At 42.2% G+C, this 22011-nt stretch overlaps 1 protein-coding gene across 2 annotated transcripts in view; it reads right to left on the reverse strand.

The window, feature by feature from the left end:
- Positions 1–22011, reverse strand: part of ALOX5 (arachidonate 5-lipoxygenase) — a 57313-nt gene that overhangs the window by 25526 nt on the left and 9776 nt on the right. For both annotated transcript variants that reach the window (XM_025990024.2, XM_025990030.2), the window contains exons 3-4: positions 19811–19892; positions 2284–2406 (exon numbers count right to left, since the gene is read on the reverse strand). In XM_025990024.2, the coding sequence (XP_025845809.1) occupies positions 2284–2406; positions 19811–19892 (205 nt within the window). The remainder of the gene's footprint in view (positions 1–2283; positions 2407–19810; positions 19893–22011) is intronic.

Genomic DNA, 22011 nt, shown 5'->3' on the forward strand with positions numbered 1-22011 from the left:
TGGGCTCGTCTACCCCACTCCTTCCCCAGCTGCCCTATGTAATGACCACTTTGTTTCCCCGATCAGCCAGATGCATAGGTCAAGGATGCCTCAGTGTCTCCTAATTTTGACCTGAATCCCAGGTCCATCCACACCACAACCTGCATTCTTTCCTCACTCCCCTAGTCCCTCTTTGGTCACTCCCTTCACCACCTCTGGGTCCTCTCATCTGACCCTTGGAGGCTGCCAAGCCAAGCTCTCACATCTCCCCGAACTCTGCAAATGCAGGTCTGGAGGAGTCCGGGCAGACTGTGGCAGCGCTTCTGATGCTGCCTACCTAGGGAGCCATCTGTGGTTACAGTGAGGTGTCCCTGGTGACCTCACGGAGAAGGGTGCTCCTTCAAGGAGCAGCCTCCACCTGATTCCATCTGATGGGAAATGCACAGGAGGTGAAGGTTTGAGCACCTTGGTCTTGGTGCGAGGCTGGCCACCTCCTCTGGAGCTCAGTCACATTTCTGCACTGTTCTACCTTACTAGGAAGGAAGCTCTCTTTCTCAATTTCCTTTAAAGGGACATTCCCTTATCAGACCACCAACTTCCTGCAATCAAGTTCTAGTCTGTAAACACAAGTGGTGAGTAAACACACAAGCTGTTCCTCCTTCAATACCACCAGGAAATGTTACAAGCCACTTGATTCTGTGAAAAGGCCCAGCCACAGCTGACCTTTGCATAAGGTACCCCCTCTGCCAGAGCATCATTGTCCCATTCTTATAGGCCCCTGCCTCTGTCTGCCTGGTTGGCTGCAAGGCCAGGCCAGATGCCTTTCTGCTGTGAAGACTTCCTGGGTTCCATAACAAGATAACACCAGACAAAGTGAAGGATCCTCTGTGAGTCCTTGAGGGCAGAGGCCAATCTGAGGGAGCAAGTGTGTGATGATGGAGACCTGGGTCCTGGCTGGCCTGACCCAATTACTAAGAATGGATGGAAACTAATGCTGTTTTGAGGGAGAACCTTCTCTGTGTGGGGTTGACCTATGTGGCCTCATTATATTTTCACAACAACCCTGGGTAGGATCTGTGGTCTCATTCTTCAGATGAGACACTGAGGCTCTGAGAAGTTAGCTTCCCTAAGATTACCTTCCACTGGCCCAGAGGCCTCTCCCATCCTCCCCTCATCTCCTCAGGGTATGGGGTACATTGAGCTACCTCGCTGAGGTCCAGTCCCCTTGACTCAGGATGTGCCCTCCTCAAATGCAGAGAGCACATCTCTAATTTCCTTCTTAGAACCTCATTGTCCTCAGCCAGCAGAGGTAGGGCTTAGCTGGCCTGCTCAGCTGTGCAGTACCAGGAGGGGCTGAGGGCCCATCTCACGATTCCTTTGCTATGTTCCTTTGCCAAACATTCCATAACTCAAGGGGCCAAGTTACGTGGCAGATGTAGAGAAGGATGGGCTATGGTATCATTGGAGAAATGGTGGCCTGTGTGGCCAGTACTGGGGAGCATAAGGGAGGAGACATCACTCAGGTCCAGGGGCTTCTAGGAGCTTCTGGGAGAAGGGCCACCTCATCTAGGTCCTGAAAAATGATGAGTTTTTCATCATTGCAGATGTTGGTGTGAGAACTCCCTGAAGTGTCAAGATACAGCTCAAAGTCTCCTCTACTGGCCCTGGGATGGTGCTGGGGCTCCATATGTTTTAACGAGCACCCAAAGAGTTTCAGTAAAAGCGCTGCAGTAATTCAATCACAAAGAAGGAGCACAGAACTCAAATCTCTGTTGTTTATCAGCCAGGGCTATTGGACAAGTTCTGTGACTTCCTTATTCCTCAGATTCTTCAACTGCAAAGTGATAATAATAACCATGCCTGCCTCACTGGGTTGCTGTGACAGCCAGCCTGGGGATGGGTGTCAGTGGTCAGCGCAGGCATGGTGGCCATTTTTCCTGCAGAGCTTTGCTATCTAGGTACAGCCTGGGCCCTGTCCACCCTTGAATTGGCCATGGGAGGATGAGATATGGGCGGGGATGGGACACTTCAAGTAAAGACCTCTACTTTGGGCTGACAACAGAGCTATGTTTGGTGTCTGGAGTCATCCAGGTTTTAATTTTGTTTAGATACAGGCCACCCTGTGGTTGTACACTGAGGATCCAGTATGGCCAAGATACAGTCAGATGATTTGGAAAGAGATGCCCAGCTGAGCTGCTTCCCTATCCAAAGCACCCCCGCCCCCCGAGAAAGGAGTGAGGATCTCACTCGCAGCCCCAGCCCCTGGAGGAGCTGCCCAGCATCCTTAGATTCTTGGAAACTCACGCTTTAGAGTAGTTCAGAACGAAGTCCACACCCTTCTCGCTATCAAACTGGATGTCTCGGGGTAAATCCTTGTGACATTTGGCATCAATACTCAAAGGGAAGCCAGGGTTCCACTCCATCCACCTGAGCATGAATAAAAAGAAGAAAACTGCATCAAATGCTTGGCCTTTGGGTTAGCCCTCTCAGACTAAAGGCTGCTCAACTGGTCTGAGGATGTGTCTTCTATCAGGTCAACGCATTCTAGCTGAGTGTGTATCCTGGGGAGTACGGACCCCTCCCAGGGGCTGGCAGTAGCCTGCTTTGCTGTGCCCAGAGCATCACAGTAGGAGGTCTGAGGTCCCCTGAACCTGAGACTGGGCTCACGGCAGAGGAGTAGTGAATGGTCGATGTTTACCAGTGTACAAAAAGAAGCCAAAAGGAAGCATCAGAAGACCTCACCCAACTGCAATCTCTCCCCTGGCATAGAGAAGCCTTGATGATCACTGGAGGCAGAAGTGGTTGATGCTACCCCACTTCTGGGCTGACCTGGACAGCTAGTATGCCCCCTGCTCAGTCAACACACCGCTCACTGCACTGTGTTTGGTATCTGGGGAATGGGGGCAGGGTCATGTCCAGGGCAGCAGGGTGGTTCGATGAGGAGCTTCAGGCACAGACCACTGCTAGTGGTAGGCTTAGTCACTGTTATAACCAAAATAGCTTCCCCCAAAGACAGGCCATGCCAAAAATTTCAGGTCCTGGTGTCCTTGAAACTTATCCCACAGCATTGATCACTTACATCTTTTTTAAATTTTACTTTTCTTAAATAAATACTTTATTTTAGAGGTGCATATGTGCCTGTGAGCATGGGGTGGGGAGGGCATAGGGAGAGGAAGAGAGAGACTCTCAAGCAGACTCCCCACTGAGCACAGAGCCTGACACGGGGCTGGATCCCACAACCCTGAGATCATGGCCTGAGCTGAAATCATGCTTAACCAACTGAGCCACCCAGGTGCTCCTTAAATTTTACTTAAAGATTTTTTTCTTAAACTTTTCTTTCTTTGCTTATGCAAAACCCAAACTAACCAAAACTGTCTCTTTAGCATAGGGAGAATGATCTCATATTTCTTTAAAAAGCAAAATTTACAATCTGGTTAACAGCTTTTCCCTTTGTATTCCTAATTTCCTTTTATTAAAATCTCCCTTGGGATGCCTAGGTGGCTCAGTGATTGAGCACCTGCCTTCAGCTTAGGTCATGATCCTGGGGTCCGGGAATCAAGTCCCACATCGGGCTCCCTGCCTATGTCTCTACTTCTCTCTCTGTGTCTCTCGTGAAACAATAAATAAAAGCTTTAAAAAAATCTCTCTTATGTAAGGAAAGTAAAACACCAAGAGTTGAGGTCATAAAAAAGTCTGGAGTCCGTTTTTTTTTTTTAAGATTTTTTATTTATTTATTCATAGAGCGGGGGCAGGCAGAGACACAGGCAGAGACACAGGTAGAGAGAGAAGCAGGCTCCATGCAGGGGGCCCGACGCAAGACTGGATCCTGGGTCTCCAGGATCACACACCAGGCTGCAGGCAGTGCTGAAACGCTGAGCCACCGGTGCTGCCCTGGAGTCCCTTTAATATCATCTTGCCTTTTATTTATTTATTTTTGAATTATTATTATTTTTTAATGGAGTTCAGTTTGCCAACATATAGCATAAAACCCAGTGCTCATCCCGCCAAGTGTCCCCCTCAGTGCCCATGACCCAGTCACCCCAACCCCCACCCACCTCCCCTTCCACTACTACTTGTTCATTTCCCAGAGTTAGGAGTCTCTCATGTTTTGTCACCCTCACTAATATTTTCACTCATTTTCTCTCCTTTCCCTTTATTCCCTTTCACTAATTTTTATATTCCCCAAATGAATGAGACCTTATAATGTTTGTCCTTCTCCGATTGACTTACTGCACTCAGCATAATACCCTCCAGTTCCATCCACGTCGAAGCAAATGGTGGGTATTTGTCGTTTCTAATGGCTGAGGAATATTCCATTGTATACATAGACCACATCTTCTTTATCCATTCATCTTTCCATGAACACCGAGGCTCCTTCCACAGTTTGGCTATTGTGGACATTGCTGCTAGAAACATCGGGGTGCAGGGGTCCCAGCGTTTCATTGCATCTGCATCTTTGGGGTAAATCCCCAGCAGTGCAATTGCTGGGTCGTAGGGCAGGTCTATTTTTAACTCTTTGAGGAACCTCCACACAGTTTTCCAGAGTGGCTGCACCAGTTCACATTCCCACCAACAGTGTAAGAGGGTTCCCTTTTCTCCGCATCCTCTCCAACATTTGTGGTTTCCTGCCTTGTTAATTGTCCCCATTCTCACTGGTGTGAGGTGTATCTCATTGTGGTTTTGATTTGTATTTCCCTGATGGCAAGTGATGCAGAGCATTTTCTCATGTGCTTGTTGGCCATGTCTAGGTCTTCCTCTGTGAGATTTCTGTTCATGTCTTTTGCCCATTTCATGATTGGATTGTTTGTTTCTTTGCTGTTGAGTTTAATAAGTTCTTTATAGATCTTGGAAACTAGCCCTTTATCTGATACGTCATTTGCAAATCTCTTCTCCCATTCTGTAGGTTGTCTTTTAGTTTTGTTGACTGTTTATTTTGCTGTGCAGAAGCTTCTTATCTTGATGAAGACCCAATAATTCATTTTTGCTTTTGTTTCTCTTGCCTTCATGGATGTATCTTGCAAGAAGTTGCTGTGGCCAAGTTCAACGAGTGCGTTGCCTGTGTTCTCCTGAGGATTTTGATGGACTCTTGTCTCACATTTAGATCTTTCATCCGTTTCGAATTTATCTTTGTGTATGGTGTAAGAGAGTGGTCTAGTTTCATTCTTCTGCATGTGGATGTCCAATTTTCCCAGCACCATTTATTGAAGAGACTGTCTTTCTTCCAGTGGATGGTCTTTTCTCCTTTATGGAATATTAGTTGAACATAGAGTTGAGGGCCCATTTATGGGTTCTCTATTCTGTTCCATTGATCTATGTGTCTGTTTTTGTGCCAGTATCACACTGTCTTGATGACCACAGCTTTGTAGGACAACCTGAAATCTGGTGTTGTGATGCCCCCAGCTATGGTTTTCTTTTTCAATATTTCCCTGGCTATTTGGGGTCTTTTCTGATTCCACACAAATCTTAAGATGATTCGTTCCAACTCTCTGAGGAAAGTCCATAGTATTTTGATAGGGATTGCATTAAATGTGTAAATTGCCCTGGGTAACAGTGACATTTTCACAGTATTAATTCTGCTAATCCATGAGCATGGAATATTTTTCCATCTCTTTGTGTCTTCCTCAATTTCTTTCAGAAGTGTTCTATAGTTTTTAGGGTATAAACTCTTTACCTCTTTGGTTAGGTTTCTTCCTAGGTATCTTATGCTTTTGGGTGCAATTGAAAATGGGATTGACTCCCTAATTTCTCATTCTTGAGTCTCATTGTTAGTGTATAGAAATGCCACTGATTTCTGGGCATTGATTTTGTATCCTGCCACACTGCCAAACTGCTGTATGAGTTCTCGGAATCTTGGGGTGGAGTCTTTTGGGTTTTCTATGTACAGTATCATGTCATCTGCAAAGAGGGAGACTTTGACTTCGTCCTTGGATTTCCTCTTTCTTTTAAAGAGTCCCCCTTAATATTTCTTGCAGAGCTGGTTTTGTGGTCACATATTCTTTCAGTTTCTGCCTATCTTGGAAGCTCTTTATCTCTCCTTGTATTCTGAATGAGAGCCTGCCCCTGCTCAGCTCGGGGCAGGAGCGTCCTTGCTGTCCTTTGCCCTCCCGGCCTCTGCCTGTCCTTGGGTGAGCGCCGGATCCTGGGCTGTGGCCAGCGCCCTGGGTTCCGGGGCCTGCACTGCTGGAATCGCGCTCCCGGGGCCGCAGCCCTCTCGGTGGAGCCGCCGCGGGAGCTGCTCCCAGGCCCAGCCGGGCGCGCCCTCCAGCCCTTTAGGGAGCTTGGCCCACAGCGTGTGGCCGCTCTCCCCAGGGCGCAGGTGCCTGTTAGTGTCCCAGGGAGCCCGAGGGCACCCCCGCCCTCCTGGGTCCTGCTCTAACTCCCTGCCGGCCCCTTTCCGCCCGGGAAGGTTGGTGCAGCTCCTGCTCCTCCAGGACGGGGCTCTCCTGTCCTGGGGGCTCACACCCCGCGGCCTTAGCCCAGCTCGTCGGGCCCCCCCCATGCCTTTTTTATTTTTTAATTTTTTTTCATCTTCCTACCTTGATAGAAGCTGAACTCTTCTCACTGTAGCGTTCCAGCTGTTCTCTCTTTAAATCTCAGACTGAATTCATCGGTTTTCAGGATGATTTGAAATTTATCTAGGTAAGTTGGTGGGGACAGGTGACTTGGGGACCCTACTTTTCCTCCATCTTGCCCCGCCTTCATCTTGCCTTTTACTGTCACAAAAATCCCTATGGCTTTTTTGTGCAGTCCTAATGGTCCAGTAGGACTCCATTAGGACCACAAGAGCCAAATAGGAACTGGATATGATCCATCAGAGCAAATGCATTTTGAAAAGCATTTTCTGTCTCGCAGCACTGCCATTTCTCATTGATGGTTTACCTATAAGATTCCATTTTCCTGGACTCTAAGAAAATCTTCTATATTTGTTATATTTGATTTAACACCACCTTAACAGAATACAATGGAGACAAGTGTACAAGTGTACAACATCCTAATCTACTGATGTTTCCCCCTCTTATTTTAGAAAATTCATTTCCTGGGAACTCCTGTCTCTCACTGCTGTCACCCCACCTCCTGAGTGGGCAGCACTGATGGATGAAAGTGCCCGGCCAGGGTGGTCAGGAGACTATGGCCTCTGAGTGCATGGAGACAGCACAGTTGTGAGCTTGCCACCAACATCTGTGTCCCTCCCACTGTAGGCCACTGCTACCTGAAACACCTGACCGGCTAACCTGCATGGGGGCCAAAGGCCTTCATGTCCTCCGATAAACAGGCAAATTAAAAAAAATCACACTCCACTGAGGAGGACCAAGTTGAAAAACCAGGCAGAAGGAAGAAGAAGCAAAAAAGACATTTAATTTCTTTGAAAAAAGGAGAAATGTTAAAGAGATGTGAGTAAAGGAAGTAGTTAAAAGACTTTCTCCAACAACAAAACATGATTTCTGAATTGAAAATTCAATAGAGAAATGGGAAAAGAGAATAGTTCCTGTGAGATCTAATTTTGTCTCCTGGACAAAATGTATTCATTCAATAACTAGTTACTGAGAACCTGTCAGGTGTCAGGCACTGATCTGTGCAAAATGGAAGAAAATGTAACACAAATACAGAACAAAACCACAAAGAAATGGAAACTACGATGGGGATTAAGGAGTGTACTCTGTTGTGATGAGCACTCGGTGTTATATGGAAGCAGAAGCACTGAATATTGTACATCTGAAACTAATATGACACTGTATGTTGACTACTTGGGATTAAAATTAAAAAAAAAAAAAAGAAAACACAGGAGACATGAAAGGCAGGTATAGAAGATTTAACATGCAGAGACTAAGATCCAAAAGGAGGGAGAGGAATATATGGAGAACCAAAAATCCAGAAATAAGAGAAAAACTTTCTTAAATTGAAAACACTTCAACTTTCTGAGTAAGTCCCAGGTGGAAAAGAAAAGGGAAAAAGGGCATGTATAGTTATATACTGATGAAGTGTTAAAATGCCAGAGAGAGGGAAGATGTGTGTTTGTGTGTGTGTGTGTGTGTGTTGGTGGGGAGCGTGGAGTGGGGCAGAAAGACAAAAGGAGGTGAGGGTGGAGAGAAGGGAGAAGGGGAGGGGGAGAGAAGGGGAGCAGGAGAGAGAAGCTCTCACAAGCTCACAAGTTTCTGGGAGAAGAAAATAATCGACTTATCATTAGGTTTCTCATTTTATACTGAAAATGAGGAGACAGTGTGAAGTATTTACAGACTTCTTTTTAGGTAGTCATCTAAGCCTCTTATATCGTCAAGTAATTGGTGAGGGCAGGAGAATTTTTGGGAGGTAGAGACAAGCATCCATTCAGGTATTATATTACCCCCAAACCTCTTCTGAGGAAATTAACTGAACAAATTCAGTCTAAACCATTAGAATGAACCATAAAATTCTGAAATATAGTAAAAAGTGTTCATCAGAAAACAATAGCAAGTATAATATTAAATTAACAGAAATATCAAAGACTTTTCTCAAAAATCAAAACCATCATTACTACTATTACTTGTTTTGGGAATTCCAGTTATGAAATAAGGAAAAAAATACAGTGATGTAAATAATGGAAAATAACAGATAAAATTATCGTCATTTAGATAATCTGACCGAATGACTAGGTAACTAAAAAGACCCACTAACAAAAAAGATTAGTGCCAGGCAGCCCGGGTGGCTCAGCGATTTAGCGCCGCCTGCAGTCCAGGGCGTGATCCTGGAGACCTGGGATGGAGTCCCACATCGGGCTCCCTGCATGGAATCTGCTTCTCCCTCTGCCTGTGTCTCTGCCTCTCATTCTCTCTCTCTGTGTCTCTCATGAATAAATAAAATCTTTAAAAAAATGATTAGTGCCAATATAAGAGTTTAGTAAGTTGTCAATACAAAATATTTAAAAATGAATAATATATCTTTATCCCAGCAATATTTATTTACAACTAGAAGAATATCCTGCTCAGAATGGTACAAGCTATAATTTCCCTTGTAATAAAGGTCCCAGGGAGAAGAAAAGTCTGCAAGAAGAAAATTAGAAACTCTACAGAAGGTCATTCCACAAGACCTAGATGGGAGGGAAAGACACACTGTGTTCTCAGGCAGGGGCGGGGAGGGCTGAATGTCATTCAGTACATAACACATTTATATGTAATTCAAAGCAATGCTCATCATGAAAATTTTAAAAGAGAATGACAGAGCTATTAACATATATTAGAAAGATAAAATATTCAAAAGATGGCACTGAGTTGCAGAAAGAAAAACAGACTAACACGAAAAGTCCAGAAACAGCTCCAAGAAAATATGTAAATATGATATGAAACTAGCTAACGCTTATCAAGTGCTTTCTATGTGCCCCAAACTATTTCTATGAATTTTCATGGTTTAATCTATTTAATTCTCTCAAAACCCTGGGTGGTAGTTCTTATTTATTTATTTATTTATTTATTTATTTATTTATTTATTATTTTTAATAATAAATTTATTTTTTATTGGTGTTCAATTTGCCAACATATAGAATACCACCCAGTGCTCATCCCGTCAAGTGCCCACCTCAGTGCTCGCCACCCAGTCACACCCACCCCCCACTCTCCTCCCCTTCTACCACCCCTAGTTCGTTTCCCAGAGTTAGGAGTCTTCCATGTTCTGTCTCCCTTCCTGATATTTCCCACTTATTTTTTTCTCCTTCCCCTTTATTCCCTTTCACTATTATTTATATTCCACAAGCGAATGAGACCATATAATGTTTGTCCTTCTCCAATTGACTTACTGCACTCAGCATAATACCCTCCAGTTCCATCCACATGGAAGCAAATGGTGGGTATTTGTCATTTCTAATGGCGGAGTAATATTCCATTGTATATGTAGACCACATCTTCTTTATCCATTCATCTTTCGATGGACACCGAGGCTCCTTCCACAGTTTGGCTATTATGGACATTGCTGCTATAAAGTAGTTCTATTCTTTCACTCATCTTTTTTTTTATTTTTATAAATTTATTTTTTATTGGTGTTCAATTTGCCAACATATAGAATAACACCCAGTGCTCATCCCGTCAAGTGCATTTCACTCATCTTATAGCTTGAGGGGGTGAGGCACACAGAGCCTAAACAACTTGCACAGGACATGGGGTGAGTGGCAGTAAACGGGAGCTGAGTCAGAAACTGGCTTCAGAGCCCTTGCCCATAACCACCACCCTGGGCTGGCTCTGCGTGTGGTGGGTGTCCTCCCTAGGTAGTAGGGACGAATGTAGTATGTAATAAGTAATAAGTGATACTGAGGATGCTTGACCCCTACTTCACATAATGTATAAAAATACATGGCAGGTGAATTGTGGGTGTATAACATGGCATGTTAAAGACTAAATTGCAAAAGTAGAAGACAAAAATATAGGTGTACGAATGTGACACTGGGTTGGGGAGGGCCTTCTTATGCAAAGCAGGAAACCCAAAAGCAGTAAAGAAAAGTCAATATATGTAGTTAAGAAAATAACTAAAATCTTCTGTGACAGAAGACAAATGACATATTCTATACTTATAACAAAATGATATTATCTTAATATACAAAGAACTTCTTTAGATTAATAAGAAAGACAGAAAAATAAAGCATAAACATAGGCAATTCAAAGAAGAGGCAATGCACAGGGGCATAACTCCTAGTGGTCAGGGGAATGCACATTAAAACAACAATGGAGTCCAACTTAGAGATTTTTAGATTGTTAAAAATACAAAAGATCAGCATGATTGGGTATGTTGTATATATACACATGAAACTGGAAAATTGCACTGAAGATTGCTATAAAGTTGTGGGGAAGGAGTTTTGTTAGTATTTCTTAAAATGAAACTGCTAATTTGACCCAGCAATATGAGTTATGGAAATCAATCTGGCACCAGTCCATCAAGCTGCTTGCACAAGGCTGCTTCTTGCACCACTTTGAGTAATGCCACATACAGACAAACATACAGGTGGGAAACAAGCTGAATGTCCATCAATAGGGGAATGGCTGAATTCACACACAGCTAGAAATATGCGGCAATTCAAGAATGAGGAAATCAAGGAGATACGATTGCAGGACATTAGACTGACCTGAATGAAAATGTCTCAAGATGCAAAGCATGTCTCAGAAACAGTTGCTCTGGGTGATAACTGAAAGAACCTCTTTGGAAAACAATTGGCAATATCTAGAAAACTTAAAATGTGGTCTGCAATCCTGCAAGTCTACTTTGAGGAATATTCCCTGGAGAAACTATTCCATGATGGCACCGGGAGACATATGAGGAAGCTCACTGTGGTGCAGTCCACATGCCCATCAGCAGGAGAGTGAGTGAGCCTGATGGTTTATTCATACAATGATGTGCTGCAAATGAATGGATAACACCTGACTGTGTCAACTGGCTCCTCTTTAAAACAGAATAATGAGTGAACAAAGCAAGTTGTGAAGTGATTAAATTGTTGATTGCAAACCACTCCACTGCACACTGTTCTGTGTGCATGCGCCCTCTGGAAATATGCAGTCACGGTAAGAACGGGGCATTGCATTACCACCTATGTGGGTTTCTCCATTGCCCTTCCTGGCTGACTGAGGGGTGAGAGCCAGCTGGACCTGCAGCTTTCTAACAGATTGGAGGCTATTCTTAGTTACTTTACTTCCAAACTCTTATCTGGAACCCCAAGAGTTTATGTGAAAGAGGAACCCTAGATTATGCAGATAGTGCAGATTTGGTACAGTGTTTCCTGAACGGAAGCAGAGGAGGGTATCTGAAAAGGACAGATGAGTGGAAGGAGGAAGAAGAAATAATGATTAGATCTAAGAGAGGGGAAAACTGCTTCAACGGAAAGGCTCTTGGCTCCATCTCCCTAGGCCCTGCCAAAGCCCTATCCCTGTGAAACAAACACATCACAGAATCCACAGCTCCCTAGTAAAGTAGCATTTTCCAAAGGGTGCCTCATAGAGTACTTGTTCTGTAGATGTTTAGAATCATGTGTCAGATTCTCTTGGAAAACACTGGGCTTAAAAAAGAATTAGCACAGCCCACCAGCACAGAACTTCTCAGAATTCTCAATGTTTATGTGTACTGGGAACCTCCAGGAGGGGGATGTAATAAACAGTTTCCTGAGCTTGTCTTATCATGGGGACCAAGTTTTTGGACCACTGCTCCAGGACACACTTTGGAAAATACCGAGTTAAGACAACATACCTGTAAGACTAATTTAATTTGTCAGCCATTAACATCTTAGTCTGAATTATAGTGTAATGGGTATAACTTGCTGTCTGTTCACCTAACAGAACACAAACCAGGTTAATTCTCTGAAAGCTGTTTATCATCACCACAATCTAGCATTTCCTTCTTCCCACAGGGCCAAATGTCCATGGAGTGCTCACTGTAGGGGCTCTGACAGGTGTGGCTGAAGTGGGGAGGAAGGCTGAGGAAGGAGCATAGAAATAATAATCCTTTAAAATGGGAATGGTGGTATAGAGCTCTCAGACAATGCCTTGTGCTCTGTGCCAAATACAAAAGTCTCAAAACACATCATATGGTGTCTGAGCTGAGAGGCTCAAACACAAACGTCTTAAAACATATCACAAATTCATAAATCTTTAACATTACTCAGATTACCTTCCTTCACCTGGTATAAAGACATTAAAGTTTTATTTAAACATTTTACTATGAAATCAAATATATGAATACATGTATGTTTGTATCTGTATATAATCTGTATATATATAATATATATAAGCACACACACATGCAAAAAAAATGTACAAAACAGCTCTATAACCAACATCCAGATGGAGAATCAGAACATTACCAGTACCCCGACACCACACCTGCTTTCCATCTCTATCCTTCCTTTTATGGGAATGATTTCCATGCTATTGTCTATTGTTGCACTGCTATATAACTTTCCCCAAACAATACAACTCCAAAGTCCATGGATTGGCCAGATATCTTGTGTATGGCTTCCACTGGTCAACACTGTATTTGTGAGGCTGCCCATGTTGCTCTGTATAGCAGCAGTTCACTGACTCCTCTTCTCTTGCTTTATTGGACTAAAAAAAACCTGACATACTACACATACCTTGTAAGGAGTTACACTATAGAGGAATACGTGGAAATATGTAATGGTCATCACTTCCCAAAAGCTCCTCCACAGCCCAGGTAATCATACTGATTGTTCAGCATGATTCCTTCCATTCCTCATCCTTGGAAGGAGTCACAAACTCAGATGTCTCCACAGCCAAAGAAGGACGTGAAATATGCCTTGATGATAGACAGGTGTTGGACTGAGAAGGCCTGGGGGATGAGAGCCCTGTTTACTCAGAGCTCCACAATGATCATGATACAAATTTACAGGCTGGATACAGCACACTGACCATCATTTTCCAGATGAGCACTCTAGATCATGTATTATTTCAAAACCAGCTATTTGAAATATAATTTACATATAATGAAGTTCACCCCTTAAAAATATCCAATTAAAGGATTTTTAGTATACTTACAGACTTGTGCAACCTTCACCAAAATCTAATTTTGGAATATTTTCACCCCAAAAAGAAACCCTGTGCCCATTGATAGTCCCCATCCCCCATCCCCAACTTCCTGCCCTGGGAGACCAATAATCTACTAATCTGTGCTCACAGACTTACCTGTTCTAGACATTTCATATAAATAGAATCTTACAGCATGTAGTCTTTTATAAATGACTTTTCTATTTAGCATAATGTTTTTGAGGTTCATCTATGGTTTAGCATGGATCCATAATTCATACCTTTTCAATGCCAAGGAGTACTCCATTATATGGATATACCACATTTTGTTTATCCATTTATCAGTTAGTGGAATTTAGGTTGTTCCTACCTTTGGGCTATTATAAATGTTGCTATGAATATTGTATACAAATTCGTGTGTGTGTGTGTGTGTGTGTGTGTGTGTGGTGTGTGTGTGTGTGTGTGTGTAGAGATCCCTATTCTCACTACTCTTGTGTAAATACCACACACAAAAGAAAAAAAGGGGCAGAATTGCTAGTAGTCTAAGATTGGAGAAACTGCTAAATTGTTATTCAAGTTGGCTGCACCATTTTACCTTCTACCAGCAACATCTGAGGGCTCGTTTCCCCATATCCTCTCCAGTACTTGCTACTGTCTGTGTTTTTGATTCTAGTTCCTGGTGGGTGTGAGGTAGTTTCTCATTGTGATTTTGATTTGCATTTTCCTGATGATTAATGGTATTGAGCATCTTTTCAAGTGCTTATTTCATATATTTTCTCTGGAGAAGTATTTATTCATTCTTCTTTATGGCCAAAATATATTCCATGGTACAGACATACCACATTTTATTTATACTATACATTCATCAGTTAACAGACATTTGGGTTATGCTCACCTTTGGTTATTATGGATAATTTAAACATTCATATACAAGTTTTTGTGTGGACATATGTTTTCACTTCTTTTAGGTATATTCCTAGGTGTGGAATTGGTGGGTAATACAGAAACTCTTTATTTAATAATTTGAGTACCTTGGGATGCCTGGGTGGTACAGTCGGTTAAGTATACAACTCTTGGTTTCTGTTTGGCTCAATCTCATGATCTGAGGGTCATGAGATTGAGCCCCCTATTGGGCTCTGTGCTCAGTGTGGGATCTGCTTGAGATTCTCTTTCCCTCTCCCTCTGCCCCTCCACTCATGCTCTCTCTCTCTAAGTCAATAAATCTTTAAATAAAGATAAATTGAGGGATGCCAGGGTGGTTCAGTGGTTGAGCGTCTGCCTTCGTTTCAAGGCATGATCCCCAGGTCTCAGAATAGAGTCCCTCATCGGGCTCCCCTCAGGGAGCCTGCTTCTCCCTCTGCCTATGTCTCTGTGTGTCTCTCATAAATAAATAAATTAAAAAATATTTAAAAACGAAAAGATAATTTAACTACTAGACTGTTTTCCAAAGCAGCTGCACCATTTTACATTCCTACCAGTAGTGTTTGAGAGGTTTGATTTCTCCACACCCTCACAACTCTTGTAATTATCTAACTTTTTTTATTTCAGCCATCACAGCAAGCATGAAGTGGTAATGATTTGCATTTCCCTGATGAACAATGATGTCAAGCATCTTTTCATGTGCTTACTGATAATTTGCATATCTTCCTCAGAAAAATGTCTATTCAGATGCTTCTCAATTTTTAAATTGGGTTGTCTTTTATTTTTGATTTGTAAATATTGTGGCTACAAGTCCCTTACCAGATACATGATTTGTACATATTTTATCAATTCAATTCTGTGGGTTGTCTTTCACTTTTTAAAAAAGGATTTTATTCATTTATTTGAGAAAGAGCTAGAGAGAGAAAGAGAGCACAAGAGAGGTAGAGGAAGAGACTCTCCAAGGAGACTTCTGCTCAGCATAGAGCTTTGATGTGGGGCTCAATCCCATGACCCATGAGATCATGACCTGAGCCAAAACCAAGAATCAGATGCTCAACTGATTAAGCTACCCAGGTACCCCATTTTTTCACTTTCTTTTTGTTATCCTTTGCAGCACAAAAGTTTTTTAAAACTTTTCGATGACATCAGTTTATCTTTCTCCTTTATTGCTTATGCTCCTGTTGTCATTTCTAAAAATCATTTACCAAATCGAAGGTTATGAAATTTCACTCCTGTATTTTCAATGTTTTATAGTTTTAGCTCTCACATTTACATATTTTATCTACTTTAAGTTAATTTTTGTATGTGGTATAAGTGTCCAATTTCATTCTTTTGTCTGTGGCTAGTCAGTTGTCCTAACATTGTTTGTTGAAAAGGCTATTTTTTTCTCCATTGAATTGCCTTGCTGCCTTTGTTGAAAATTAATTGACCACAAATGTAATGGCTTATTTCTGAACTCTCAATTTAATTTAGTTGCTCTATATATCTGACCTTTTGCTTATGGCACATTGTCTTGATTACTGCAGCAGGGTAGTATTTCTGATACTGGAAATGTGAGTTCCACAACTTTTTTTTTCCAAGATTGTTTTAACTATTCTGAGTTCCTCCCATTTCCACATGAACTTTAGGATCCGTTTGTCAATTTCTGCAAAAAAGTAACCTTTTTTGATAGGGTTTGTGTTAAATTTGTACATTGCTTTGGAGAGTATTGCCATTTTAATAATATTAAGTCTTCTGGTCCATTAACATAAGATGTCTTTCACCTTATTTAGGTCTTCTTTAATTACTTTCAACAATGTTTTGTATTTTTCATTGTATAGGTCTTGGACTTCTTTTTTTAAGCTTATTTATAAATATTTTATTCTTTTTGATGCTATTGTACATGCAACTGTATTGATCTTGTACCATGCAACTTTGCTGGCTTAGTAGTTCCAGGATGTTTTTTTAAAGATTTTATTTATTTATTTATTTATTTATTTATTTATTTATTTATTTATTTGAGAGAGAGAGAGAGATTGAGAGAGAGGGAGAAATAGCAAGAGAGAGCATGAGCGGGGTCCACAGGGCAGAGGGTGAGGGATAAGCAGGCTCTCCGCTGAGCAGGGAGTCCAAACCCAGGACCCCAGTACTAAGACCTCAGCCTAAGGTAGATGCTTAACTGACTGAGCCACCCAAGACCCTGTTCCAAAAGTTTTTTGGTGAATTCCTTCATATTTTCTACATGAAAGATTGTGTCATCTGTGAATAACAATGGTTTTATTTATTTTTCTTTAATGTGGGTGCTCTTTGTTCCCTTCTTGTCTAATAGCCATGGCTAGAACCTCCAGTACAAAGCTAATACAAGTGGCAAAGCTGACATCTTTATCTTGCTCCTGGACCTTAGGAGAAAAGCATTCAGTTTTTTCCCATTAAGTATGATGCTAACTAAATTTTTTTACATATGCCCCTTATCGGTTGAGAAATTTCCCTTTAATTCTTATTTTTCTAGTGTTCTTTTTAATTATGAAAGGGTATGGGATTTTGTCACATGCACTCTTGTGTGTCTTTTGAGATAATCATGGGTTTTGTTGTTCTTTACAGATACGGTAAGTGATTTACTTTCTTTGTTCTTTACAGATACGGTAAGTGATTTACTCTACAGATACATTAAGTGATTTTTTGGATGTTAAGCCAAACTTGCATACTTAGGATAAATCTCACCTGGTCATATTGTATAATGCCTTTTACATGCTGCTGGATCCTGTTTGCTAGTATTTGATTGAAAATTTTGCATCTATACCCATAAAAGACATTGGTATATAGTTTTCTTATAATGTCTTTGATTTTGGTATAATAGTGATCTTATCCAATGAGTTGGGACATGTTCTCTCCTCTTCTATTTTCTGGAAGAACTTAAGCAAGATTGGTATTAATTCTTTAAATGTTTGGCAGAATTAATCAGTTAGGCCATCTTGGGCTGGGCTTTTCTTTGTGGGAAGTTTCAAAATTACCGATTCGATCTTTTTGCTTGTGATTGTTCTATTCAGATTATTGATTCCTCAGGAAAGAATCCGAATAGCCGGAGAATATCAAAAAAGAAAACCAGAGCCGGGGGCATCACAATGCCAGATTTCAGGTTGTCCTACAAAGCTGTGATCATCAAGACAGTGTGGTACTAGCACAAAAACAGACACATAGATCAAGGGAACAGAATAGAGAATCCAGAAGCGGACCCTCAACTTTATGGTCAACTAATATTTGACAAAGCAGGAAAGAGGATCCACTGGAAAAAAGACAGTCTCTTCAATAAATGGTGCTGGGAAAATAGGACATCCACATGAAGAAGAATGAAACTAGACCATTCTCTTAGACCAGACACAAAGATAAACTCAAAATGGATTAAAGATCTAAATATGAGACAAGATTCCATCAAAATCCTAGAGGAGAACACAGGCAACACTCTTTTTGAACTTGGCCACAGCAGCTTCTTGCAAGATACATCCATGAAGGCAAGAGAAACAAAAGCAAAAATGAACTATTGGGACTTCATCAAGATAAGAAGCTTCTGTACAGCAAAAGAAACAGTCAACAAAACTAAAAGACAACTTATAGAATAGGAGAAAACATTTGCAAATGACCTATCAGATAAAGAGCTAGTATCCAAGATCTATAAAGAACTTCTTACAATCGGAGAAGGACAAACATTATATGGTCTCATTCATTTTGGGAATATAAATAATAGTGAAAGGTAATAAAGGGGGAAGGAGAACAAATGAGTGGGAAATATCAGAAAGGGAGACAGAACATGAAAGACTCCTAACTCTGGGAAACGAACTAGAGGTGGTCGAAGGGGAGGTAGGCGGGGGATGGGGGTGACTGGTTGACGGGCACTGAGGTGGGCACTTGACGGGATGAGCACTGGGTGTTATTCTTTATTTTGGCAAATTGAATATCAATAAAAAATAAATTTATAAAAAAAGAACTTCTTATACTCAACAGAAAGGAAACAAACAATCCAATCATGAAATGGGCAAAAGACAGGAACAGAAATCTCACAGAGGAAGACCTAGACATGGCCAACAAGCACAGAGAAAATGCTCCGCATCACTTGCCATCAGGGAAATACACATCAAAACCACAATGAGATCCCACCTCACACCAGTGAGAATGGGGACAATTAACAAGACAGGAAACAACAAATGTTGGAGAGGATGTGGAGAAAGGGGAACCCTCTTGCACTGTTGGTGGGAATGTGAAATGGTGCAGCCACTCTGGAAAACTGTGTGGAGGTTCCTCAAAGAGTTAAAAATAGATCTGCCCTATGACCCAGCAATTGCACTGCTGGGGATTTACCTCAAAGATACAAATGCAGTGAAACGCCGGGACACCTGCACCCCGATGTTTCTAGCAGCAATGTCCACAATAGCCAAACTGTGGAAGGAGCCTCGGTGTCCATCGAAAGATGAATCGATAAAGAAGATGTGGTCTATGTATACAATGGAATATTACTCAGCCATTGGAAATGACAAATACCCACCATTTGCTTCAATGTGGATGGAACTGGAGGGTATTATGCTGAGTGAAGTAAGTCAATCAGAGAAGGACAAACATTATATGGTCTCATTCATTTGGGAAATATAAAAATTAGTGAAAGGGAATAAAGGGAAAGGAGAGAAAATGAGTGAAAATATCAGTGAGGGTGATAAAACGTGAGGGACAGCTAACTCTGGGAAATGACAAGGGGTAGTGGAAAGGGAGGTGGGTGAGGGGTTGGGGTGACTGGATGATGGGCACTGAGGGGGGCACTTGGCGGGATGAGCACTGGGTATTATGCTATATGTTGGCAAATTGAACTCCAATAAAAAAAAAGATTATTGATTCCTGCCTCAGTTTTGGTTATTTCTGCCTCTTTGGAAATTTGCCCATTTCACCCAAGTTATCTAATGTGTTATACAATGTGTTATACAACTGTGCATGCAATTGTTTATAGCATTCCCTTTGATTCATTTTAATTTGTGCAAGGTGGGTACTATACTTCCTCTCTTATTTCTAATTTTAATAATTTGAGTTCTCTCACTCTTTTTCCTTGGTCTGGTAGCTAAATATTTGTCAATTTTGTTGCAGATTATATATCACTTTATAATTGAATTCTTATCAGAAGACATAAAAAAAAATGAGAGGTAATCTCTACAATGGGAGGCTAAAGAACATTAATGTAAATCTAAGCTTTTGCTGTCCCATTCTTCCTAAATGCTGATATGGTTGACCTCAAGTTTTTTCCATAATGCTGTTTACCATCTCTGCCTGTAGTGGTGGTCAGGTGGAGGTTGGGGATTGAGGAGCACTACAGCAAACTGGAGGCTTGGTCATCTTAGCAGCAGTGGTCGGCCATAACCTGTGGGCACAGTTTATTTATGGCCATTTGGTCTGATGTCTTAACTCACCGATACTGTTTTTGCCGTGTTTCCAGCTCTTTACGTCTGTGCTGCTTGAGGATGTGAATTTGGTCATCGCAGGCCAACTTTGCTGTGAGGAAAGGACAGATGTGAGAAGAGCCATGGGAAAAAGGGGTAACAATGTTCAATATTCGGGTTTCCCTCACACAAACCCTGCCCCCATCTTTACATGCCTCAGAATATTGCCCTGTTCATATTGAGGACACTGGGGCTTGGGGAGGTTGAACAGCTTTGCCTTTGAACTTTGCTGAAGGTCACACAGCTAATTAGTGGAGTTTCAACACAAGATTAGGCACTCCCACTATAAAAGACAAATCCAGTTCCCCCTCTTTCTGCCTGTTCACTCAGCAAGCTGAGGACCTTGTACTTTGGGGCCCTGAGAATCACATCCAGATACGTGAGCCAGGCTTGGTTCTCATCAGGCATTATGGAGGCAGGCCAATGATTCTCTACCTCTCTCCGGCAGGCATATAGTGTATACAGCAAGCTGCCTTATTTTGCTCACATGTAAAATGGAGGTAATAATGCCTGTTTTTAGGGTCATAGTGGGGATTTAGTGAGCACTTCACATAGTGCTTGACAGTAAGTAGGAACAATAATTAACACGACTGTCCTTATAATCATGATGGACTTGTGCTGCCTCTTCCTCCCTCTTAGCCCAGATTCAAAGGCATCTTGGTTCTCATTTCAGAAGTGGGGCAAGTAGCTAAGGGCAGGGTCAATCTGCTCAGGGAATTTCAAGCAGGAGAAGCTGGTTCATGACTACCTTTTATACTGTTATTTAAGGTAGAGCCAGTGAACACAATTAGTAGGAGCCCAGATAGTAGGATTCCAGAAAAGGGGGTCTATAATAGCGCTTCTCCAGCTCTCTGGTTCTGAAAATTTCCATTCCACCACAGTCTGATATTTTTTGTAAAACACAATAAAAATTAACTACTAGAAAAATGAAATAAAAAACAAACCAAGGACATTCAGAACACAAGGCCTGTTTTTATTATAAGATGCAACAATAATAGAATAATTCTTGCAAGTTGCTATAAGCATTGGTAAATGCCTACTCTCAGGCTGCAGTTGACTCATTGCAGACCAGCACCCAATAGTTCTTAGCCTGCACTCAGAGCTCCTTCTGGTAGAGGCAGCTCCAGTCCAGGGCTGGGAACTGGGGCCCTGAGAAGAAGATCAATGGGGCATCTCTTTATTCTACTGTGAGGATGGAAAGCCATCCAGTGGGGGCAGCCTGAACCCATGGAAGGCAGGATGAGTCACTGTAATGGTAGCTGTCACTAGCTGTAGGAGACATGGGTGTAGGCATTCAACATTCATCATCTCTATTCTATCTCAAAGAACCAGCCTGTTTCTCAGGTACCTGGCTCTAAAAAATTGGGTCTCTTCACTTTCAGTGGTATGAATATGTCAGAACATGTGGAACTGCACATACCAAGTTTCAAAAGGCATCAGTTCCATTTCTCCTGGCCCTGAAGATATTGGACATTCCACTCTGGTGACCGATGGAACTTTTGGGAGCACAGCAGGTGACAAGACCTAGACTGAATGCCCCAAGGCTCAGGAGTGGGAGCTGGTTCCAGAACATGGATATGAGTGCCTTAATGAAGCTATATTTTCACACAGGTGCTCTGGATCCCTGGGGCCACAGTGATGGTCCTCTGACTATTGTGTTCACCCCAAGTGCCGTGGGAAGTATTAGATCGCAGAGGTTACCATGTCATTTGTGGGCTGGGCCCCTTCGTTTCCAGGTTGTCCCAAGGATTGCTTGTTATGCTATGTGGTGGATTAAAGATGGCCATACATTCTTTGACATTCTTTCCATTGAGAGGTGGGCTTTGAGTCTGGGTGGACTTGGACCAATAGAATATGGTGGAATTCACCCTCCGTAAGTTTCTAGGCCCAGACAGGAAGAGACGGGCAGCTTCCACTTTCTATCTCTTGGAATACTTGCTCTTGGAGGCCAGCTGCTGCATAAGAAGTGCAATTATCCTGTGACTGCCAAGCTGTGGGAAGCCCAACTCCAGAGAGAAGGCTCCAGGAATGAGAGATTCCATGTGGGGAGAGAGGGTAAGGAGCCCCAAGGCACTAGACATGTGAGAGAAGAACCATCTTAGGAGTGAGCCTGCTAGTCCTTCCCCCTCTGCTGATGCTCCATGGCTCACAGATGACTGCCCGGCTGAGTC

Source organism: Vulpes vulpes, chromosome 15 (genome assembly GCF_048418805.1).
Source record: "Vulpes vulpes isolate BD-2025 chromosome 15, VulVul3, whole genome shotgun sequence".
In the NCBI taxonomy this organism is placed as follows: Eukaryota; Metazoa; Chordata; class Mammalia; order Carnivora; family Canidae; genus Vulpes; species Vulpes vulpes.